This window comes from Amphiura filiformis, chromosome 2 (assembly GCF_039555335.1).
Source record: "Amphiura filiformis chromosome 2, Afil_fr2py, whole genome shotgun sequence".
Classification (NCBI taxonomy): Eukaryota; Metazoa; Echinodermata; class Ophiuroidea; order Amphilepidida; family Amphiuridae; genus Amphiura; species Amphiura filiformis.
Genome location: NC_092629.1, coordinates 72,554,199 through 72,580,007, shown reverse-complemented (window position 1 = coordinate 72,580,007; position 25,809 = coordinate 72,554,199). Strand labels below are relative to the sequence as shown.

Below are 25,809 nucleotides of genomic sequence, written 5' to 3'. Positions count from 1 at the left end.
CGATTTCAATTTAATTTCCCCCGATTAGATGTCTTAATATGTTATTGTTATTTTGTCGTATGAAAGTCAGCTCATAATGTGGTAGTTGAACTGTTGAACATAATGTTTTTATTTCGTTTAGAAGCAAGATGATATTGACTGAAGACGTCCGCAAAGAGGTTCGACAGCTTTTACTGAGAATGAACGATGGAAAACCTTCAGAAAAGTCTTTTGATGTAGAAGTTTATTTGGGACGTATCGAAGAATGCCTAATGAAGCCACATCTACTGAATATATTTGATCAGGCGTGTGGATCTGAGATTAAAACATCTATATTGAAGGCCGTACTGAAAGGTGAAGTGAATTATTTGCATTATTTAAAACTACTTTCATCCATACAGCACCTATTTTTTACATTAATAGTTACCAGTGTTTTAATAATAGTAATTTATTTAAAAATGCATAATTGTATTAAAATTACATTTTAATTTATTGCTGATTATGTTCATGAGTCCTAATAACTAAATAATTTGCTTGATTTATTTTTGCCTCGTAGTAATATGTGGTGCAATCAAGCACAATCAGTTGGAACTCGAAAATATTAAATTTTGATTTTATTATATGATAGTAACAGCATATACAAAGTTACATTGTGCAGAAAACCCCATTGAAATTGAGCAACCAGTTCCAAAGATATAAGCAATTAAAGGGTTTCCAAAACTACAGGAAACAAAAGGAAATATTACCTTCAATTGGCTATATCTCATCGTGAGTTTGTTTGTGATGGCTTTGATCAATATCTTTTGGCATAAATTTGTTTTCTTCTTTTGAACAGCAAAACAAGGTAGACAACAAAACCAGTTGTTCCTTGCGCAAGCACTGAATCAGGTCGATGTTGTCTGGACTGAGCTATTTGGAAGTAATTCAAGTGCATGGAAGGTAGGCAGTTGCTGAGGCACTAAATTTTCTTGTTTAAGAATTGCATTTTCAAGAGGACTCAGAAAATATCTGCAATCAGAGTAGGAAATAACATTGACTTAAACCAGTGAAATAAAATGCAATCTCAGATATGTCATAATTGAAACCAACGGCTAATAGCTGCATCTTTTAGCTCGGAATTTAAGACCCCATTCGTTGACATTGTTCAAGAAATAAAGACACGACGATCCAAAAACCCAAGGAAGATGCAAATTTAAAAGTTGCAGTTTGCCACATTGCATGCCCTATTGATTTGTACGCAAAGCGTTCGCGAACAAGAGAACTAGTGCCGTGCTTTCATTGATTAGCACGAAAAACTAGCGTCGTGCCTTCCTTGATTAGGACACAAAAGTGCAAATTTTGATTTCGTATCTTCATTAGGTTTTGGATTACCTTTTCTTTAATTCTCAACCAATTTCAACAAATAAGTTCTTAAATGAGAGCTAAGGAAAACAGGCAAAACAAACAACCTGCTTGTTTTAATTTTGACACATTTGTCTTTATTTAGGATATACAGGGGTGAACACAACTGCTACCTTAATTCTTTTGCTTACTGTATATTGGTTTCGGACTAATGCCTACGAACTATAGACCTGAAATTCGCCAACGCGCTTCTTACTATGCGGAAATAATCGAGTCTTGAAATACCGTAAAATTCCGTCTACAAGCATATATATGCCTCAAAACGAGTTTTTTTTGACACAAGAGACAAGAGGCAGACACTCTCAACAAAAACGTTATTTGGAGTTTGAACAACTATATTACTGATAAAGGCGGCTGTACAAACATGTATATTTGTATGACCAATCTATTGCAATGTTTTTGAGAAGGGTATTGGCCTTCATATCTTTCGTTAAAAAAACCCTCGTTTAGAGGCATATATGCTTCTAGACGGAATTCTACGGTATACGACACAAGGCTAAAACTATACTTTTATTACTTCCATAATCAAACACATCACGTAATTATTATTTTTATTCCCCCAAAATACTACTCGGCTAGGATGATAACCTTGGTGACAACCTACGTTATTCGTTAGTAGCCAACCAGCCTGAATTCGTCAAATTGTTCTTGGACAATGGTGTGAGCTTGAAAGCTTACCTTACTAATGATGAGCTGACCTTACTATACAATCAGGTAAGACCAGTTTATCCTCTAGATTTGAAAGAAATTGAATTACACGGTTGAGTGATGTTATCATTTATTAATTTTTATAACAGAACATTATTATAATGTTCATTTCTAGACCTCGATAATATTAACAATTATCACCCTATACACATATATTTTATACCTATTTATAACAAAGATTCTCGTTTCTATATCAAAATATTTATCGCCTGCTTTTTTGTAGTAATTCTACAAACTATTCTATAAACTGCATATTTGTGTGCAGATTGAGGGCACTATTTACATACATTTTAAATCTAGCCCAATTAGCCAAATAATACGAGTTACATGTTCAAGTCAAGTATATACATCATAACATTAGAACGGCTCTCGAGGTGTCGTAGATTTACATGTATTTAAGAGCACCCGTTACTTCAACGACCAGTGTAGCCAGGGTGTAGCCAACTGTAGCCCCAAATGGCGCCACCCCTATGGTTTTGCACTGCACACCGGCAAAGCAGACACTCAGTGCAAAGAGTTTGATACAACACGTGATACTGTTACGATAGTCTCAGTATCTCTGTTAGATTCCTTAAAGTCTTACCCAAGTCATACATAAGCAGCTGCACTGATGTTTTTGTTCAATTTATTTCCAAGGTACAACCGGGATCATTGCTACATGAAGTTCTCCAAAGTGTCAGAAAGCAGGTTAATAATAATTACTTTTTATTTGTTTTAAGTAAACAAACCCTTTTTAAGACTTATGTTAATATCACATAATGATATATGATCACTTGTTCTTGATGGAGATCAGCTGCGCATAATGATGTGATAAATTAAGCTGCTGCTGATACTTATGACAACAGTCATGATGATTATTATAATGACAATGACGATGATGATGATGACAATGAGAATAATGTCGATTATCATGCTGATAATGATAATAATAATGATAATGATAATGATAATGATAATGATAATGATAATGATAATGATAATGATAATGATAATGATATTGATGATGATCTTGTTAATGATGAAAAAGACCAAGATAATATTAAAGAAGGAGCATGATTGTTTAATTATGAAAAGGATAATGTAAACGATCTGCTACAAACATGATGCAGTCATGTCTACAGTAGAATTCACCACGACCTTTGCAGGACTTAAACCCCATTAAAAGCTATTAAACCAAGATAACACTCATTGAAAACAGCTCAACTGATTAAATCAGATCTTCTCTGGTTAAATCCACACAACACATGTTTCTGATTTACCTGTGCAATGAGCAATGAGCTGGTATTATAGTTTCAGTTGGGTGAACGATTATAAAGCGAACGCTAGGTTACAATTCTGTGTGGGCTTTTGTTTACGAAATGAGACAATGGTCTGCTTATTGTTAACCAGCGTTCTTGAAAATGAGAAGCATAGTGGTTTGCAGACTTAACATGGTTTGGAAATAATTTCTTTATTTTTTTTTGGTGTTATCTGTCGTTTACATAACACAAAAGTGCGAATATTTCCAAACACCTAAATTAGCTTAAAAATTTAGGACATGTTACAAAACTATATTTTCTAGAATTTCAGAGAATACTTTAAATATTGGCCGGTTATTTTTTACACAGTGACGTTAACTAGGCAGTGTCCTATTACCTATAACATACACTAAAACACCAAAGTGCGAATATTTCCAAACACCTAAATTAGCTAAAAATTTAGGACATGTTACAAAACTATATTTTCTAGAATTTCAGAGAATACTTTAAATATTGGCCGGTAATTTTTCACACAGTGACGTTAACTAGGCAATTGCCTATACTTCTAACGTACACTACTTGTGGAGGTCACGCGTCAATTGTGAGAGCTCTATGATAGTTTGATTTTCACATTATTTTCTTCAATAGGATGAATCTTCAGCTAATAACACCTTCAATTTAGAGGATGTTAATGAGGTCATTCACGAATTTATGCCTAAAGAAACAATGGTACCACGATACTCTTCAAGCCTTTCGCAGATTACAACTGACAACAACCACACTGGAGAAAGCTCTTTTGATACTTCGCTACCGCGTCGTCGACCTAAATCGTTGAGTTAGTATGCCAAATAAATCTGTATATAATGTTTGATATAGATATTCATAGGGTGTTTGTACAGCCCTCTTCCCCTTCTTTATAATAAAACGTGAAACCAAAAATGCGTAAGATTTTAGTATTTTTTTTCACTAACGGTCAATGACAAGGCTCTTTCAGGAAGATAAATTACGTGTATAACGTATGTTTTCGCGATGTTATCTGAACAGTAAACAGTCACATCACTGAAGTATTAATTAGTCAACTAGACTTGGCACTTTGTGAACAAATATTCTAAACTCTTGTCCAACAATGTAACATTAAAGGTTAAAGGTACTTTTCATTTCTCGTTACTAACATTAAAGGTTAAAGGTACGTTTCCTTTCTCGTTACTAACATTAAAGGTTAAAGGTACGTTTCCTTTCTCGTTACTAACATTAAAGGTTAAAGGTACGTTTCCTTTCTCGTTACTAACATTAAAGGTTAAAGGTACGTTTCCTTTCTCGTTACTAACATTAAAGGTTAAAGGTACGTTTCCTTTCTCGTTACTAACATTAAAGGTTAAAGGTACGTTTCCTTTCTCGTTACTAACATTAAAGGTTAAAGGTATGTTTCCTTTCTCGTTACTAACATTAAAGGTTAAAGGTACGTTTCCTTTCTCGTTACTAACATTAAAGGTTAAAGGTACGTTTCCTTTCTCGTTACTAACATTAAAGGTTAAAGGTACGTTTCCTTTCTCGTTACTAACATTAAAGGTTAAAGGTACGTGTCCTTTCTCATTGTTACTGAAATACCACGAGTTTACAGTTTACTCAAAGTGTTCAACATTATTTTCTCAACAGTTGCAGAAGCAGCATCCCATTGCTGCTACCAAGACCCAGCAGCTGAGTTATTCCTCTACGCTATTCTCAATCAATACCATGACATGGCGAGAATATTCTGGGAGATTGGGAAAGAGAAGATGGCCTCGGCCCTCATGGCAAGTGCTATCTTGAGACATATGTCGAAGCGAGTGGAACAAAGAAATGACGAGTTGATGAAAACTTTGGCCTACCAATCAGGGTGAGAGGAACTAAAGGACATAACCTGATAAATGAATTTTAGAACGATAAATCTATAGGAATGAATGAAATCATAATAATATGGTGCCAACAGCGGTCAAGGGTTGTTTGATGGCATGTAAAACTAGGAAAGTTGAACAATAAAGGCGCTATTTATTTTAAATCCTGTTTTGCATATTTACAAGGTGTAGACACTTGTATAATGGTATTAGAACATTAGAAAAAAAACAGACTAAGAATAACTCAAATTGTTTGGCTAATTTAAATTTAAATTACAGCCTGTCTCAAAAAAAATTGTGCAAGTGAAAAGCGCCCTCTGTGGCAACAAAAAAATAAAGTTGTGACATAATGCTTACATCAACGTCAAGGGTATAGTCTTAGCTCTCAAATGCCGTTTAGTCTGTTCAATTTGCTTATTTTAATCTCGAGATATGCTTACTTAACAACGAAAGGGTAAAATCACAATTGTGCCACTTTTACTAGGTAAGAGAGCTGTACATGTAAATCAATGATAGCATCAAGTTCCTTCGTGAAATCAAAAGAATGCATCAATTACACAACAATACAAAATTGTTTTTAATGTTTTATCATGATACATGTATAATGATTCTCTTTTTCCACTTACGACAAATTAAACGATAAATAAATATTTCACATTCTGCTGTAAAATTCAATACATGTGCATGTCAATGATTTTACCATGGTAAATACTGTTCTCTTTGTCATTCAAGACATGTTAAAAGATAAACAAATACCGTAAAACCCCGTCTACAAGGATATACCCAAGAAACGCCCTCAATAAAATTGGTTGCTTGTTGTATTTGGAGTTTGAGCAAATATATACTGGCACTGGGTGGCTATGCATTCCATCTAAGTATGTTGTAACACCAATCAATTGTATTGACATAATAACGACTGTTTCGTATATCGGGATCGTATAGCTCAATTGATAGAGCGTCAGACTTTGGAACTGGAACTGAAGAGAGCATGGTCAGGGCACCGGTTCCGTTTTTCATTCTCGTTTAATTTTAACTTTTGACATGTTCTTTTTATCTTTCTTCAAATCTACCTTTCTACTTTTAATTTTAGGTGCGTTTTTTTTTTTTTTTTTAGTTTTTTTATAGTTTTTTTATATAGTAATTTTGTGGTTTTATAGAAACTAGTAAAAGCATTTATTCTAAATAATAGCGAAACCCACGGTTAGACAGATGTGTTGTAACTACTTGTGTGTCCTCGTCTTTGCAATAAAAACCTATGTTGCACCTTTGTGCCATCCCAATTCTTGAGGTAGGGTGCGTTTTTGGCTTAAGCACGATTTTGTTTCTACTTGAAATTAAATCAAAATAAATATTGTTCTGTTGCCACAATTGCAGTTTTTCAATAAAAAATAGATGAGGAATAATAATTATTCCATATTTGAATCTATTAACACAAAAAAAATAGAGTGTCTTCAAAAACTTCAATCAATTCATCTGACAAAGGAAACTATTCTGGTCATTCAATTTTGTTTCGCTTGCACCTGTTATATCACAGGCGTTGGTAGAGAAGGCACACTTCTCTTGTCTTCACCGAAGTAGTGATGTAAACACTAACATGATTAATTACCATAGCTAGCAATGGACATACACTATTTTTGTTCCACTTGAACCCATACTATAGGCTATTCGCTGTCGATGTGACGTAATTAATCGGATTAACTACCATAGCAATTGATGAATACAATTTCGAATATATAGCCCTGCACTTCATCGTTCACGTGGCACCTATATATATGCATTAAACCATAGTTGTCAAAGAAATGCTAATCACTCGCCATGTAAGATTAGTATTTATGAAAAGAGTGGTATTCAATCTATGTTTGGTGACATACGCGGGTGATTATTGCAATCTGCTTGATGGTAGTTATTGCGATTATTACGTCACTTCGACAGCGAATTGTAGTATAGACGAATCCAACAAGCCAAGTGATGGTCAGAATTTATTCGGCCATTATACGCTGGTGAAGTTGCGTAATTAATCGGATTAATTACCATAGCAATAGGTGAAAACAATTTTGAACATATCGCGCTGCGCTACAACACTATGAACCACAATGGCCTCATCCCAAAGACATAGTTCAATAACCTCAATTAAACAATCATACTGAAAAATTTGACCTCAAGTTGTAGAGTATGAGTTTTTGTACCCACATTTTCAAAGGTCTTTCAATAAATGTACAAATGTATTAGGGTTAAAGAACTGTGCCCTGATAGATGAGCATGTTGTAGATCCTAGTGCAAGCAGGTTACACTCATCACCTGTACTGTGTATGTCTGCAATCATAGATTGAATACAATACTGGTCTTTTCAAAGATCTTACAGGTGCAGCATGATATGGTTCAATGAAGAGGTACTGCCTGAACGTATCAGTGTATAACGCAGTATATTCAAAAATTGTTTTCACCTATTGCTATGGTAGTTAATCCGATTATTACGTAACTTCGCCAGCGTATTGGAATAAAACAGGAGGATGTGAGTTCATAAGGGCAATGTCGGGGATAGGTCACAATCGATGTGGAGAGATGAGAGGTCCGACCAACAGCCATAGCGATTCAACTAATTCCAGCGGACGGTCTGTGGCTAGTAAGGAATCGTCTTTGACCACATGCGCAGATCTGCCTCGTCAGGAAGATATTTAATATCCCGAATTTATAATAGGCCTATGCCTACCAGTTCCATCGTATAACCGATCTGCTAGAGAATATTTGTTACCATGTTTAATAAATTCGTATTTATCGTATAATAAAATGTAGCCAAATGTATATTATGTGTCACACGGTTTTCTGCTAAACCACTAGCAGGCTATGTTACCACATCTATGACAATGACAAAGGTGAATTTTGATGATTTTTACGATCGTCCGGATGAGCAAATCACTGAATGGGTCTTTAGTTCCCTCCTCTCCTTATCCTGCCAATATTATATGAATCAAAGAAAAAAAAAGAAAAATAAAATTAAACAAGAAAAAAAGACAAAGAAAAGAAACAATAAAAGAAAAACAATAGAATAAATTAAACTAAATATGAAAAAAAAATGATCACGAAAGGAGTCTTTAGAAAATGCAAGAAAATATAAATGAAAAGTTTGAACAATATTTTGTTTATAAAAGTTTGTGTGACCGTGATGAGGCTCGAACTCACCATCTTCCGATCTAAAGAACCAAAGTCTTATGCCTTGCCAAGTGAGCTATGCTCGTGAGATGCGAAATAAAGATAAAATAATACATTGTATACCTGCTTGTGTCGGTAAATGATTTGCTCAAATTCCATAATGATATAATATTGTGGAGGGCGCTAGCGTGAAATATGCTATCATCACAGTCGCTTCTATTCCTTATAGACGGGTTTCTACGGTATTGCACACTTATAGGTAAATGAACTTTGAAAAGTTCATGAAATTTGACAAAGAAATTAGACAAAATAATGCACGCGCGCTGGTGTTGATGCGTCTAATGCACGAGCCCCGAAGGGGGGGGGGTCCATTAGACGCATCAACATCAGCTATCATTGATTTACATGTACAGCCTATTCCTAGTAAAAGTGGCACAATTGTGATTTTACCCTTCGTTGTTAACTAAACATATCTCGAGATTAAAAAGAGCAAATTGAACAGAACAAACGGCATGTGAGAGCTAAGACTGTGCCCTTGACGTTGATGTTAGCATCATGTCACAAGAGTATTCTCCAATTGCCAAAGAGGGCGCTTTTCACTTGCACAATTTTTTTTGAGACAGGCTGTATATGTAAATAACGTCCTCAATTTGCACACAAATGAATAAACCCCGCACAGCAATTTCGACCGTGTGTATCGTTTTAATTTACAACTTTTGAAAATGCACCAACTTTCATTATACTGGTATCAATCTTTGTCAATTTAGAGTGTTTGGTAGTAAATGTGGTATCATTCTACACACTTAGTAATCATATTTTCATAACAAGATCAGGTTTTGGTGTAGGACGGGTTACATAACTGCGGACTTTCTTTAATTGAGGTTTTTATGTGTATATCAGTGTGATAGCTGCTGGTATTGTCCAGGTATAGATAATATTTTGTTAGAAAAGTTAATAAATGATCACATCAAGCAACTCTGTGATTAACTGACCTTTTCGGTAAATCTCATTAGCCTTTGCAGGTAGACCTGGGATGTAGCCATTTGAGATCATTTGGCGCACAGGGCTACTGCGCATTTCAGAGCTATGAAGTGCCCAGTAACAATGTGCACATCGGCCTGACGACATGACAATTAAAAACACAAAATATTTTATGATGATTAATAGACTTCAGTTTTAGTGAATAAAACAATGACAATATGAATAATTATTTTACATGTTAACGTCGGCAATGATGATGCTGATAATAATTATGATGATGTCGATGATGAGGATGTAAATTATGACGACAACGATGATGATCATCATAATGACGATGACGAAAAAGATAATATTTTACTTTTTCCAGTGTATATGAGGAACTAGCAATTCAAATACAAGACGAATGCTACAGTCGAAACAAGCGTTTAACGTCTCTTCTGCTCATCCGCCCACTTCCTAATTGGGGAAATGAAACCTGTCTTTCTCTTGCTATCGCTGGGAACAATCAACGGTTCATCGCCAATTCCGGGGTACAGAATCTTATGAGAGAAATATGGTACTTTGGGGTGTCAGATAGCAACCGCAACAATATCAAGGTAATTTAATCACTTCGTAGGAAAAAAATGTTATCTCAAACATAAAGCAACCAAGTTGTCATAGAAGTAGTGATGTAATAGGATTCATTACATTTTTTGCGTGTATTTTCCTGCACTAGACGTACGCTATAACTCTGCATCGTACCATTGATTATCAAAGCATAGGTATTAACACCTGGAACGTAATTCTGTGGAAATTTCACATTATGCTTAGTTAATATAGGTTTCACTCACACCTGCGCGATTAGTGTCTTTGAAAAGAGCGGCATTGTATTCAATCTATGATTGCACATATATACATAATGACAGGTGATGAGTGCAACCTGCTTATAGTATTGTGCAACAATACATTATTGTTTTCACCTATCGCGATGGTAATGAATTATGTTACATTACTACTTCTACGTCGAATAGGCCCCCAATAACGCTAGAGAGAACACGTTACACAGCGTCTTATATATTTTTTTTAATAAATTTCATTTTTAATACGCAGCTGATGGCTTGCTTTTTTCTACCATTTTTGATACCACGCCTTGTGCCTTTCCGACTAGATCTTCAAGCTCAGATGACCAACATTAACGAGGCACCAATTGTACCAAAGCAGGTAAATAAAACGGTTACCGTAGTCTTGCGTGCATACGGCGAAAGGTAGGCATGTTGGCAATGGTGTTGCCTCTTGGAGCGACGTTAAGTATGGGGTACTTTAGCGAACTTAAAAATAGAGAAAATATCGCGAGCTTACACAAAGAGAGAGTTCGCGCGTAAGCGCTGACAAGTTGAGTGCTCCATGTAAGCTTAGATGAGCGATGTTGCCAGGTCCGGACGCTGTACAGGCGTCAACTGAATTGAAATGAAGCTATACATGGCTGGAGCGCATGTAATGTAAGCTTGAAATCCAAGACTGCTTTCAAAACAGCCATCTCAACACCTATCTAAATGCTAATATTCGATAAAAAGTTACACAGAAAATGCGCGCGTGAGCTTGGATACAGAGGTTACCTTTCTTACAAGGACGTAGCCAGCTTTAAAAGTGGGGTGGGGGAATTCAAAATTTCGCGGGCAAAGACGAAAACAAATTCTGATTGTATCATTTTCATGTATATACTTATAGCGGGGTTTTAGAGAGAATGTAAAAGTCTTCGAGCTTCCAAAACAGGACTTTACTGGGACAATGTGCAAACATTTATAATTTTTTTTCTTTTCTTTTATTTTATTTTATTTTTTTTTTGGGGGGACTCTGACTCACCTGTCTCATCGCTGACTACGCTACTGCTTTCTTAGGCCAAAACACAATATCCCTTCGTATAAGCACACCTCCATACCTCACCTACACAATAACACACCCGCGTTCAAAACAATAATGTTTTTTCTTTAAACAATTTTCAGGAATTCTCAAACAATAACTCTGCGTGTGAAGGTGTAACCGTAGTGCTTCGAGACAAAGTGCCTGTGCCTTCGCTAGCAAGATTGCTATCACGACGTCGCAAAAGCTTGAGTCCCTGTGTGTAAGTTATATTATTATTATTATCATATGTTCAAGAGTATGCTTTAAGGTGGATTTGTGGTTACAGTTAGGCCAAAAAATAATTGTTTGTTTGTCCTCCACAGCTTTGAAAGAGGACAAGCGGGCGGACGGATTTTTTTTTCGGATTTGGCGTATTCCTGGACCTAGCTAGAGCTAAATGCTACAATCATTCATGGTGACTAAAAAAAACACATTTTGTTTCTTTAATATGCAGTTAAAGTTATAATTTGTGTTCATGTCATAGTCTTTTAATGTATTTTGAAGTCACTAAAAATAATAGACTATGACATGAACACAAGTTATAACTTTGCATATTGAAGACACAAAATGTTTTTGGGGGGCTTTTTTTATTTTCAACCATGAAAGATCTTAGCATTTAGCTCTAGTTGGATCAGAGATACTCCAAATCTGAAAAAAAAAAATTGAAGAAAAATTGAAAAAAAAATGGTCAGGGCTTAATCTGAGGAGCGGGCGGTGGAGGACAAACAAACAACTTTTTTTGGCCTTATTATTTTATTCGAAGACCCTTATAATACTGTTTTGTCCATCATGCAAAGAGGGACCAGGTAATAATTTGTAATGGACTGTGTTGCTCAATTTAACGTTTGATTCCGTGTACTTGCTTGAATTATTACTCACACATTTTATGATCGTAAAATTGACAGTTTGATAATTATTTTTATAGATTTTTATCTGATACCGATACGAGTGATCTTGGGATAGTTCTTACTGGTGAGCGTCAATTGACATGGTATCAAAAGATCAAGTACTTCTATCAATCTCCGAGAATGACATTCAAAATAAACGTGGTATGTACCTGTGGGTGTATGATGTGATTTTTGGTTGTTAAGATATGTTGGTTAAAGCGAATACAGAGACATTGGAAACGGTTAAAAACTGAAGCCAAAGGTTTAGTAAACATCTTATCGTGACTTCTTTCTAGTTCGAAGGGTCGCTAGTGCGAAGGTTTTCTAGTGCGAAGTGTCGCTAGTCCTAAAACCAAGTCCAAATGCTTACTCAGCATAAATACTTTGGTCCTATTTGAGCTCCCTGACATAGACTTCAAAACAAAATTAAACATGTTTTATATGAGACGAAAACATCGAAGGGTTCAACAGAAACAACCTGACACACACATGGTAGTGAAATTTGCCAGATTTCGACTAGACCACGTTTAAGGGTAATACGTTATTACTTCCTATTTTAAGCAATGGATGCATCATGACGTGGAAATAAAATAAACAGTTTGTTAATAACCTTGTATATACTTACAAAATCCAAAAACTGTGCATGACTTATTTGGTTTTAACTATATATGAAGCAATTGATATTAATATTAAGACGACGGCCCCGCTTTCTCTTTTTAAAGACCGCTCTTGTTAAAAGATCTAATAATTACATGACTGCAATTACATAAACTAACATACCCAGAAAAACGAGTCATAAGGGCGATGTCACTTTTTTCGCCAATTTTTGCCCCCCCCCCCCCCCTCGGGTCGCAAAATATTAAGACACCCCCGACACAGACTCCAGACAAATTATTCTTTGCGGAACTACGCGTGGAGCGAGCAAAAACTTAAGTATGAAGAAAGTGCGCTGAGCGAATTACAATTTTGATCGTAAGTGTAAAGAAAGTGGGCAGAGCGGACAAAAATTTAGAATTATATAACTAAAGAGTGTGCGAACATTTTATCGTAAGTTAAAAGAATGCGTGCGCAGCCCGCAAAATTTTGAGTCACCAGTCCTTGATAATTCGATACCCTCCATCTATTATTGGTGTAAACAATTGTAACACTTTCTTAAATTGGTGTAAAAATTCTATGACCCCAGTATGACCCCCCCCCCATTCCGAAGAAAATGACAGCCACCAATGTGTTTTATTTATGATATCATCTTAAATTTTATTTACGTCTCGGAATCCCGAGAAAAAATCAGTCAATCGTATTCACCAATATACTCGCATTATTTGGTTCAAAATAAGAATGACATATATCCGATAGGGACAGCTAACTTTTTGTGACTTTTCCCAGAAATCTCTCAATGCTACTTCAAATAAAGAATATTGTAATCTACTATGATACAGTTACAGTCATAGTATTTTATTACCCCCAGTTGTTCTACCTGGTGTTCCTGGCGGCGCTCTCTTACTTCTTGCTATCCCCGGAGGTATCAAAACCACCATCACCAATGCATCCCGCAGATTTGTTCATCCTAGCTTGGGCAGGAACAATGTCACTGGACATCGTACGGAAGGTTTGTGGCAGTATGAAGAGTTTTGTTGCAAAAGCTTTTACATCCACTTTTGACTTTTTGAGAAAAACATGGTTTTTTTAATCGTGCAATTATTACTTGTTCGATTTGATTCACTTTGTTTTGAATAAAGTGTTGATGAATAGATACTATATACAAGAATAGGTTTGTACAATTTTCAAGCATTCGTGTGTATTTTATTATTTACTTTATATTGCGCTTTCGTGGATGTAAGGTTTTTTTAAAATAAATTTACCGCTTTTCTAGAACCACCTTTGTAATCAATTTCGAGCCCATGTAACTTGAATAATGTTTTCAAAATCAAAAATAAATATTGAAATATCTCATTTACTTTTTTAATTATGAACTTTTAATTAAATTCGGTATGTTTTGTTAATTAAAGTGATTTTTCAAACATAGTGATCAAAAAACAGTTCCTTTTGGTTTTAATAGGCCACATTGAAGCTAAACTGATGAAATATGGGGCACATGTGGAAATAAATTGCGCGAAGCGCGTAAAAATTTGGATTATTTTTGTGGCTAAAATTGCCTATGGCCAAATATAAGGTTAATTTGGTCAGAAAACCCACATACAGGCGTCAACATGGCGGGGGGGGGGGGGGTGATTGTATGGACCATCCCCTGGCAAAATATTATGATTATGTGGAACGTATATATGAATAACATCGTACATTAGATAAATATCAGTATTGATTTATTCTATTCAGTAATATCAAGGACTGCTATCAAACTTCTCACAGCAAATAGTTAGTTGGCTTAGTGGTAATACATTGAGTTTCAGAACCGAGAGGTTCCGGATTTGATTCCCAGCTCTGCCTACTTTATTTTCAAGGCTGGGATTAATATAAGTTATCCCTTACATTTCGTAATAATAGGTTTTTTTTTTAAATGTCCTTGCCATTTGCCTTGTAAATGTGCAATGCAAACACGATAAAATAAATAGCACCATCATTGTTCAACTTTACTTTAAAATGACCACGGTTTTACATGCCATCAAACAAATGCGGTATAGAGGTAGGGTTAGACTTAGAGCTAGGATTAGGTGTACGATAATGGTTAGGGTCAGGGTTAAGATCTTGGTCAGGGTTAGGGCACCAGCGAACTTTCGGACTAGAAACCGTTAGGACCTGCGAATATTGATCCACGTTACTTTAATACACATTTCTGTCCATGATGGTTTTTTCAGGTATCGGACGAAGGACTTCGTACATGGACATTGTGCTTGAAACATTTCATATCCAGCTATTGGAATCAATACGACATACTTTTACTGCTATTATTCTGGATAGCAGTATCTCTTCTCTTCGTAAACACCAACATGTCACTTCATTGGGCTAGGATTATCCTCGCGTATTGCCTGATAGGATTCTACGCCAGACTGCTAAAGAGTTTCACCTACTTCCAGTCAATTGGGCCTAATATTATCACCATTGTAAAAATGGTAAGAAAACGTTTATTTTTTTGTTGCAATAATGATCGATCTTTGATGAAGCAGGAACTTACCATGTCCGTTTTCAAGTGTCTGATGTCGGTAAACCCAATTCTTGATCATCAATTCTGCTAATTTGATATCAGAGGAAAGGTCATATTTTTTCTCATTACCCCAGTAAAATTATTATTTGTTTAAATGGTGTAATAAAAAACGTGGTAAAATTGGCAACCACTCTCATATGGGGGCATTGTTACACGTGTTTTTACCTCATAAAAACGGCCTAAAGAAAAAAAACAATATAAATTTCAAACAATCTGCTGTGTTTTCCCTTTGAGATGATATCAAAGTGGGCAGAGCGTTAATTTAAATCGTACAAGTGACAGTTCAAAGTTTTCTCATGGCATTGTCGGCTGCAATTGTTGTTGTGATACTGCTAATAACTATACTTTAAACAGAATTGTGAAAAAAAAAAACAGTAAGAATTATTGCAAATAGTTCGTATCTTTGCCACATCAAACCACTGTTCGAAAAGTACAATTATGTCATAGAAAAACTGGGTATATTTATGTACAAATATATGAGTTTATTACTAAGATCATCTGACAACTTGTGCATTCACAATTATATTACCAGAAAGATAGAGAATTATCATCCTGATATCCATAAAATCACTGATGTTCTTACACTTGGTCCTAGGCTATGAAATAGTTTGCCAAGTGAAATTAAAGAAGCTACACTGGTAGCTGAATAATGTAGCATGATAATAAATATTCAATAAATTCAAAAATAGCATGATAATGTATCTAGAATGTAATTACTGTCTCTCGTAATTTCATATTTTGCCCATATTATTCACTATACAATATATCTAACAAACACTGCTTAATTATTTGTTTTATTTGTTTATAATTGTATTATTGTAACTTAAGATGGGTTCTTTGTAAACTGTGTGTTTTAAATGGGTTTTTTTTTGTATATACAGGGTGAGTCAAAAAGAGTGCAACATATCAAAGAATCAATATTTATGGAAGAACCAAGTTGAACTTTCCCATTATTGAAAGTTTCTATAAATGCCACACTCAATAGTCACCTTCTGTGAAAAAATGAAGTGACTCGCTTCTACCGTTTAATTTTTATGAGTCCTTTTGCTGCGATACCCAATTTCATTATTTGTCCACGAGGTACCATGTATTTTGAATGCGAGCACACAATGCACGATAAATGCACCAGCTCTGAAACTGACTTTAACCTAAATAAGGTTGAATTTTATTCCTTTTTTTCTGTTCAAACAAACTTTCTATCATTACTTTAAGTCCTTCATACCTCACCCGACTCCTACTCCAATTTATTTAATCCCAATATGTCCAACTTACTGGATGTTTTGTAATTCACTCCAAGCCCATTTGCGCGCATTTCATTTCGACTTTTGAAAAACCCGAGTACAAATTTATATGGTTTTAATAGAGAATACACATCTTTAAAATAAAGGGAAATGAAAATAACAACAAATAATGTTTCTTCCAAGACCAAGGGCAATGACACTTTGGGTGTTCCATTTTATTTCAATGCCAGAGAGGTTAAGAAACTGGCAGTTGTTCCAAATCTACCTGACAGTGGACTGACATTCAAATTTTAGTTGTCTTTTGGACAAACATTAAATTTGGGTATCGATATAAAATGTGTCATAAAAACAAAACGGTAAATGGTAAGTCCTTGATTTTTCACACAAGATCACTAATGGATATGTTATTTGTAAAATGTTTTAAAACCTAAAAGGTTCAACTCGGTTCTTAAATAAAAATGGATTCTTCTCTCTATTGCACTTTTTTGACTCACCCTGTATTCGTTGTTTTGATTATTTAATGTACTATCATAATGACGTACCTACCTTCATCAATACTTGTTAATGTGCAATTGTTTTACCTCTGCTGCTATGCTTATATGAGATTGATGAAAAAAATAAGATAGATTGATTGATAATCGTAAAAGAGAAAAGCAAGAACACATATAATTGTGATTATTAAAGTTAACTATGTTTAAGGCACAACGAGAGCACGAATTAGCTGAGCGGCGCCAGGCGAAGCCAACTAAAGGTTGGCCCTGCTACCTGCGATCGGCTGCTCTAACTGATTTAGATAGTGTGTTGCTATCACCTACCTTGTGACCCATATCTAACGCCCAGTGATTTGGATCTAAGGCACAAAAGGCTTATTGTGCAAATTGGAAATAGCCCAGAAACCACGAATCCTAATTACCACCAAGGGGGGTGGGGGGCAAATTAACCTCATATTTGGTAATTTCATCCTAAAACGTGCCAATTTTTCGCGCTTCGGGCGAATTTATTCCACGTTTGTACCATATCACGAGTTTAGTTTATTATGGCAACATTTTGTGCGCGCATTTGTATTATGAACTTATTTTGACGCCAAAAGGTGCTTGATTCACTATACCGCAAGACAATTTTCCACACCCCCTCAACAACAAAGTGGACAATAGGAATAATGGTTAGTATTGTACAACATATGCAAACCACAAACCGCATGCGACCTAACACTAAATGACCAATTCTGGCTGCAGCCTTCAAAAACATTGAACAGCCAACCTGGAAACTATCGGTTTCCAGGTTAAAACTAAAAAGGAGTAGTAGGGCCAAAGCGGAGCACACATTGAGTTTTAGTTTTGGTTTTGGTCACGTCGTTTCCTATTATCCTGCATAAGCTCTTGAGTGACGTCATTATCGATATCTTTGTTTGTATCCTTTGTTAGAAACATAACATTTGTAGCAAGCCGTTTTGGTTTTCAATTTAGTTTGTTATATAATAGGAGATCAGGTTTTAAGTTACCTTGATCAAATTATACAAAAGAAGTTTTTAAATTTCGCAGTGCAATATTTACGAGCAGTAAAGTCGAACAAGTCAATATACATTTGAAAGCGTGATTTAGTGTAACAAGTGTAGTGTAACAAGGAAAGTGTACGTGAATAAAAAGTAATATAATGACCAGGGGCTTAGACAGGATTTATGAGGTGGGAGGGTTGAAAAGTGGACCTTTTCTCCCCAAAGTAGACCTTTTCCCAAATGTTGGATTTTTTTGACATAATAAGAATAAAGAACCTAATTTGTTCGATCGCTACGCTCGCAAATGAGCAATATCTAGACCTTTTTCACACACAAAGAAGCACAAAACCTGGTTTTTCAGTGGGTCGTTTAGGCCTTTGGATCCTGTTGTCTATGTGACCCCAAAAAAAAATGGATTGGGGACACACACCGGTCCTCCTCCATTCCTGGCTACACCCCTGGTAATGACCTTCATCGCTAACTTGAATATAACCACAAATCAATTACCATATTTCTCACTCTAGTTAAGAGACCTGTTCTTCTTTGCTTGCATTCTGCTGGTGTTTCTCGTTGGCTTCGGTGTAGCCACGGCAGCTGTTCAATTCCATAAGTTGACAAATCCATACCACATTTTAAGGGTTGTGCTATTCAGGCCGTACTTCCAAGCACTGGGCAACCTTTTCCTTGAGGAGATTGAAGGACGAGGTATGAGTATTAGCCTCGCTACATACTTTTTAGTGTGCGTAGAGTATTCGATTATTCCATATTAAATTATTCCCATTCTATTTTCAGTAACGTTTAACTTCTGACGAATGTCTGGTGACGTAAAATCGATTTTATAATTCCACCAGCAATTCTACATCACCTGTCAATTCATTTCCAAACGGTTGTTTGATGGGATCATTTATTATAAAACATCATGTACAACCACATTTTAGGATTAAACAACTAAAGTGATATCATACTAATGTATATGGATGCTTTTTTGTCATTCTCAACTTTAATTTCCCCTCTTTTACAAAATTATTAATTTTTATAGCATTTTTAAAGCTTTTTCTGATATAAAATGTATCTATTAATAACAAAATTGGTGGCGCTATTTAGTTACTGGAAATTACGCTTTCAAGCTATTAATACAAAATAAATCCGTGTATTATTTGATTGCTTGTTTCATCTATTCCAGCTCTTTTAATGGCAGTATTAATGAACTACCACTCGCAAATAAAAAAAATATGATTTAGGATACATAGCGCCATCTATAGTTTGCATTTAGTTAACAATGAAGCCAATTCTATTATACATCAAACAAACGTGTCCCGTCACTACATTAGTTTGAAAATAACAAATAAATTGGAATATATTAAATAACGAATAGGCCTATTAGTTGACCGCCAAATGCGTTTAATATTCAGAGTATGTAGAGACCCTCACACCACAGCTAAATTTGTCCGGGAGCTCGATCGAAGTTATCCGATAACAAATAATGGTTACATTTTATTTGATTAAACATTGCTTACAAAAGACAAATTAGACTGTTTGAAGCACAAACCTATGCATTTTCAAATCAGCCAATTTCCATTCGTCTACGAATCCATATTTGGACATTGCAATGTATATTTATTCCAGATTAACATAATTATATTTCAGACATACTTCATGCACTTGGCTTTAAATATTACATGGACTCGTAGTCGATTGTACAGGTTACTGATTTGAAAGGTCGTGCTTTTAAAACTCGCGTCTTTTCTTTGATCCAGCGGTAATTTTGAACAAGTGCCCTCTCGCACCAAAGCAACGACGTTAACCAGAGTAACAGTTTTCTTAAAGTTATAAATTAATCATCGCATTTTTAATCAATTAGATACACCAGATTATGTGTGTCGATCGAACCAGTCAGAAGCTTTGCCGTGCCCTGATCCAGACTACCATAATGCAGCTGTTATATTGACTGGATTTTACGCGACACTGGTGCATGTACTTCTGTTGTCACTTCTTGTTGCTATGTTCAGGTAATAATGATCCTGTGTCATATACTGGGGTACCCAAAAACCAAATAAATACATACAGAAGGTCATTTAAAAGACTAATACTTGCTCAGAATGATTGTAAATGTGGAAAAAGAGGTGGGGTTAAATCCCAACCTACTTTGTGATTGTTTTTGCCCAGACTCTCTCGTTTTTAACTGGTTTCCATAAAAACGGTGTCAAAATACTCAGGAGGATGAATGAAATGTGTAGGCAAAATGTTTGAAACATTTAATTTTTTTTACTATGTAACACAAAGGTACCCTAGTTTGTGACACAGGACCTAATATGATTAGTTTTTTTTCTTTGGACTGTCAATCAAGATACTTCCTTCCGATTCCAGAAATATACAATTATTGTGCGCATATTTTCAAACAACTCTCGTCCCTGTAGTTCGACCAATAAAACATGCCCAAACCTAATCCTTTAGCTCGACCCAACTTGCAATAAATTTGAAATCTTAGCCAACATATTTGGAAAAGGGATGGGGACTAGCAAATGTGCATGCACAAAATTCCAAAAACTTGTCACACGTCTTAGCATTCATAATCTTCAGTTTATGTCAGGATATTACTTGTAATCTTAATATTTTATATTAGTTTTTTTCATCTGTTGTATGATAATGTGCTTGCTACAATTAATGTTCAAAGACTGATAACTTGCTATATTAACATTACGAAATTCACCCTAACGTCAAATAAGTATGAAAACGAATTTCAACTCCACCATAGTGTGTAGCGAAGTGAATTTATATCCAAGTACATGTAGGTATATTCTTGATCCTGAATACACAGCCCATTAAAAATGGTTTACGGGAGCTTTGTGCAAATCCTTATCTGAAAGGTTTCTTTTTTTATTGTTGTTTCATTTGTTTTGTTTTCGTTTTTGTTTTTTCAAAGAAACTAATTTAATGAGGCGCACATTTTATCTCTTTTGCAAATAATTCCGCTTATTTTGTTCTGATCACCGTAATAGAGCTGAATTGAACTTCCATTTTTACCATTTTCTATTATTAAGTTACACAATCACCAAAATTCAGGAGAAAACAGACATCATATGGAAGTACCTGCGGTATAAATTGATTATTGAGAATTTCAATTCACCAACACTACCTCCACCATTGGTGATAATCTCACACATAATTATGCTAACAAGACACGTCAGCCACAAGTATGGAAAGTTCAAATCGTGGAGACGTGAAAGATTACGTAAGTTATAAGTAAGATAATAGAGAGATTGCGATTTCCAAACGTACGTATCGAACGTACGTGGAATCTATTCAAAGTCACTCTGTGACTGGATTTTGAATAGATTCCACGTACGTTCGATGCTCCGTTTGGAAATCGCAATCTCTCTTATAGAGATATTGCGATGTTACATACGTGGTGCATGGCATGTGCGTTGGCCGTGTGTTTATACGACGTTGAAAACGGCGTTAAATATTGCTAGTCTCGGTTCCATCTATTATGTGCTCATTCGTCACGAAGGAGAACAAGGCGGCTGGAACAAAGACTAATATCTGATCTGGTCGATAGAGGGCAATGTGATTGAAAATTTAATGGTTACCGAGTCACTGTCTAATTAAATATAGCATGTTTTTGATTGTGACTAAAAACCAAGGTTAACATGCTGCTTAAACTCGGTCCTCCCCAAATATTATAGTTGCCAAAAATATATATATATATATTGGTAGATTAAGGACCACTACATCCATATATCATGACCTTACTTTCAAAATGAGACTTTTTCGTGCAGAAAATTAGGCGTGTTGTATGAACTTTGACATTTCATAAAATCAGCATATTCCCACGTAAACCCGTGCGTTTTACTTGGTTTCCAAAATGTGATATCGCAATGTCAATTTTTATACGGAATGTAGCACACACTTCAATGGACAATCTTTGCGCGTGAACATCGCGTATAAGTGAAGTCAATTTTAACACATCGCTATAGCTATATTATAATGATTTGTTACAAACAAAAAGGATAATAATAATAATAATTAGATTGTTTTCGTATGTTCATTATCCTTGACTGTCTTTAACAAATTATAAAATGGACAAACCTCGTGCAAATTCATCGATGTCTCCACGTTTCGAAAATCTTCGAAACTGGCTAAATACTCGACCTCGCTTCGATACAGGAGAGTGATATTGAATATATCGACGGGTGTACGATCACTGCCTTTGGAAATCACAATCTCTCTAATTAGAGGTTACACTTTCTTAAACCGATGCATTCACGTACGCCATGGAAATCGGTTGAAAACATTCACGGACGAGTAATTTTGCATTGAAGAAATCGCAATCTCTCAACTTATTTAACAAAAATAGTCTTCAGTATTTCTTTTTCTATATAATTGGAAAAAATATATATAGATCATTTTCGGTATTTTCTCCAAAACATGTATACTTTTATATAATTTAGACCAACCATGTAGCATTTATTATGCCCAAAAGTTGTCAAAATTTTGTTTTCTTGCATTTATTTCAGGGGTGCATTTGTCGAAGAAACATATCGGGGAATTAGTGAATTGGGAAGAACGACAAGCTGACAGGTTTATTCATCGAGAAAAATTGAAAAAGAAAGAGAAAACTGATAATCTCAGGTTGGTAATAAGGACATAAAACATTTAAGGTACCAGTTATTTTTACCCCTGTATATCCTTGATAAAGGCACACGTGTCATAATTCTTAGCTCGAAATTAAGACTTCTTTTGTTAAATCGAAAATTTTAGTTTTACTCCATTGATTAATTGTACACAAGAGAACTAGCGCCACGCTTTCCATTGATTACAACATGAAGGTGTAACTTTTAATTTCGTTACTTCTTTGGGTTTTAGATCATCGTTTCTTAAATTCTCAACCAATTTCAAAAAGTGATGTCTAACATCAGAGCTAAATGAAACAGGTACTGGATGTTTGTTTTAATAATGACATAATCTTTGTTGAGGATATACAGGCTGGTACCCCGGGGGGGTACTCAAGTTTGGTTTTGGTAGGGACGTGCCGCTGAGAATTTCAAAGTGGACCCATAAATATACCAAATTTTCAAGAAATTTGGACCCATTTATATACCAAAAGTCAAAATTTTCGGCCAAATTTAACCCAAATGTCTTAGTTTTTACAAATGTTCCCAAAATTTTGGGAAAATTTTGAAAATTTTGGCTAGATTAAGGAAAAATTGGGCTATTTTCCGAAAAAATTGAGAAAATTTATAATAAAAAAAAAAAAATTAATAATAATAATAATAATAATAATAATAATAATAATAATAATAATAATAATAATAATAATAATAATAAAACAGTATTTATATATAGCGCATTGTGAATCTCAGGTGAATCTCAGATTCCTCAATGCGCTTTACATATTTAAAAACAGGCTGGTATTCCTCTCCTTTCAAGGATTCCGAAAAAGCGTAGTTTGAATTACCTGCGACATACTGGTCTTGCTTTATTGTCAAAGAGGTCAAAACAGGTGGAGGTCAGTTTTTTGACCACACATGGTTCAAAATTTAACAACGCTCCGATTTCAGCGAAAATTATTTCAAATTATTCGACAAGTCACCCCAGACAGCCTTACTATTACGTTTTAACAACTGTTAACATTTGATAACCGATTGCCTGAGTTGAAGGTCAGTTTCTGGAAAGCTGGACAAAAAAATGTCATCCGATGTGGCTGAATCCCCATATATATAGGTCATAAGTTGCCCTTGGCGATTTAACAAACTGGTAAACCGGTAATCTTAGGGACAGGGAATTCCTTGACAACTATTAGGCACCACGTCTACTTTGGTCCTATAGCACTATCGGTGCCCGCTATGTATCCATGAATCTTTCTATCATACCCTGGTGATGTAATGTACAAGCATAATAATAATATTTTTGAACAGTGTTTTCGTGTAAAAACTGAAGAACTATGCAAATGCAGGGTACAGTAGAAAGGGCCGTCAGTACCTAACAGGACACCTATAGCGCTGTATGACCAAATTAGACGTTGTGAAACAGTTGTTTAAAACTGATCGGGACCTGTAACGTTATGTCCTACGGGCTATAACTACAAAAAGAACATTAGACGTGGTTTCAAATAATAACTACTCAATTAGTCATAGCTTTATGGAGAATTATTCACAGATTATGCTACGCTATCTTTTAGTTTTTCAGACATGGACAAAATTGTGAAATTATTCAATGACAACTCAACTGGAGGTCACAACTTGTCATCTCGCCTCTGCAAACTAGAAAATCAGGTACGTGGCGAAGTAGCAGGTACTGTTCAGTAACACGTTGATGAAAAGTACACTGAAAATTCATGCTAAACTTTATCATTGTCTCCAGAAAATCGATGAAATGTGCCCTGTATTGAATTACTAATGTATGCAGATTGGGCCGATTAAAACTTATTTTTTAACGGGTTACCACATCATTTTGTTCATCTGTGTGAATAAGTAACCCATGCAAAATTAATATATATTGAATACAATTTGAAGGCTGCTGAGAATTGAAATTTGTCAATATAAAACTACGTTTGCGAAAGGCATGTAGTTTGTGGTGGCGTTCCTGCTAAATAAAAGCCCCTAAAACAGGATTGCAAAAAAAATCGCTTTGGACATAGCTTTTTAGCCCAATGGTCATCGTCTCGACTCGACACAATTTACGATTGACCCGTCTAGTTAAAACTATAAATGCGTACTGCACAGTATCTGTTATGAAGTCATAAAGGCTTAATAATAAGTTCTAAGCGCCTTCTTAAAACCTTTTAACCACACAATTTTATCCTACAAATGTTTAAAAAAATAGTTTGTACAATGTATTAAAATGAGAGAAACTAAAACACTGGCCCGATATGATGACCGTAAATTGCAGTGCCCGGCAATCACAACATTACGTCTTATATGTTAGAAAATTGATTCACAAGCCTGAATCACGTGGTTTTATTTAATGCAAACTCATATTGACCGTAAAATGAAAACGGCCATCTCTCATCACGCGATATTTAAAATTCCCGGGTTCCGAAATTTTCTGGTAATACATGTACAATGAAGGCTGACGATAATTGAGCACAAATAACCATGACATCATTGCACATTGGCAATTTCGGCACCTGGGAATTTTGAATATCACGTGTTGAGTGCCAGCTATTTTTGTTTTACCATTATTGTTTCGTGCTTGATAATTATTTTTCTAAAAATAAGGCATCGTTCACAAACACTTGCAAGGGGGGGAGACTAGTGCATAGGGATGCCCTGAAATTATTTATGTCTCTGAAGGGGGGCTTTAAAAATATCACTATAAATTTTGTCATAGAACATAAGTTTACACTATTTTCTATGGGGTTGACGTTCATTTTTCATGGCCTAAAGGGGGTCCCTAAAATAATGATTTTAGATCCGAAAGGGGCCCTGAAAAGAAATATGTGAATATTTCTTTTTACATCAGGCCCCCTTGTTACAAGTGTTTGTGAACGGTCCCTAATGTTTTGATTGCCGGAGTCTTCCGTTAAAAGGGGCGATTGGTCCATTCAAATCTCGCAAATCATGCAGAATGTATAAGGTAGGTCAGTCCTACTGCATTGTTTGAGAGTTGAACGGCCTAAAGTGTAACCTTTAAAACTGCATCTATTCTTACAAAGCAAAACAAAAACAACAACAATTACCCCTACATATTTAACTTGTATCTTTGGTGTTGTTTTATATTTGTACTTGTTGATACAGATGAAGCAAGCAACTATAGCGCTGGAAAATCTAACGCATGCGCTTCACCGAGGAAATGAGGCTGTTCCACCAATGTAA

The 25,809-nt window shown here is 35.3% G+C and overlaps 2 protein-coding genes across 2 annotated transcripts; both read left to right on the top strand.

Annotated features, from left to right (window-relative positions):
* The first annotated feature begins 128 nt into the window (after positions 1-128).
* LOC140142836 (transient receptor potential cation channel subfamily M member-like 2) lies at positions 129-15,812 on the top strand. The gene is made up of 12 exons (XM_072164855.1): positions 129-333; positions 815-918; positions 1,960-2,094; positions 3,975-4,161; positions 4,983-5,202; positions 9,699-9,927; positions 10,421-10,531; positions 11,314-11,432; positions 12,138-12,261; positions 13,565-13,705; positions 14,910-15,164; positions 15,789-15,812. The coding sequence occupies exons 1-12, from the start codon at positions 129-131 to the stop codon at positions 15,810-15,812; spliced, it is 1,854 nt and encodes a 617-aa protein (XP_072020956.1).
* A 5,153-nt stretch (positions 15,813-20,965) lies between these two features.
* LOC140146584 (uncharacterized) lies at positions 20,966-25,809 on the top strand. Its single transcript, XM_072168453.1, has 4 exons — positions 20,966-21,224; positions 22,510-22,624; positions 24,174-24,267; positions 25,732-25,809. Exons 1-4 carry the CDS (start codon positions 21,161-21,163, stop codon positions 25,807-25,809), a joined length of 351 nt encoding a protein of 116 aa, XP_072024554.1. The 5' UTR covers positions 20,966-21,160.

Excerpts from the sequence above, each read along its gene's own strand:
- LOC140142836 (XM_072164855.1), top strand. The coding sequence starts at position 129 with ATGATATTGACTGAAGACGTCCGCAAAGAGGTTCGACAGCTTTTACTG. Across the intron at positions 9,928-10,420 it reads GCAACCGCAACAATATCAAG|CTGATGGCTTGCTTTTTTCT; the intron begins GTAATTTAATCA and ends TTTAATACGCAG. Across the intron at positions 11,433-12,137 it reads AAAAGCTTGAGTCCCTGTGT|ATTTTTATCTGATACCGATA; the intron begins GTAAGTTATATT and ends TTATTTTTATAG.
- LOC140146584 (XM_072168453.1), top strand. The coding sequence starts at position 21,161 with ATGCTAACAAGACACGTCAGCCACAAGTATGGAAAGTTCAAATCGTGG. Across the intron at positions 21,225-22,509 it reads GTGGAGACGTGAAAGATTAC|GGGTGCATTTGTCGAAGAAA; the intron begins GTAAGTTATAAG and ends CATTTATTTCAG. Across the intron at positions 24,268-25,731 it reads TCTGCAAACTAGAAAATCAG|ATGAAGCAAGCAACTATAGC; the intron begins GTACGTGGCGAA and ends TTGTTGATACAG.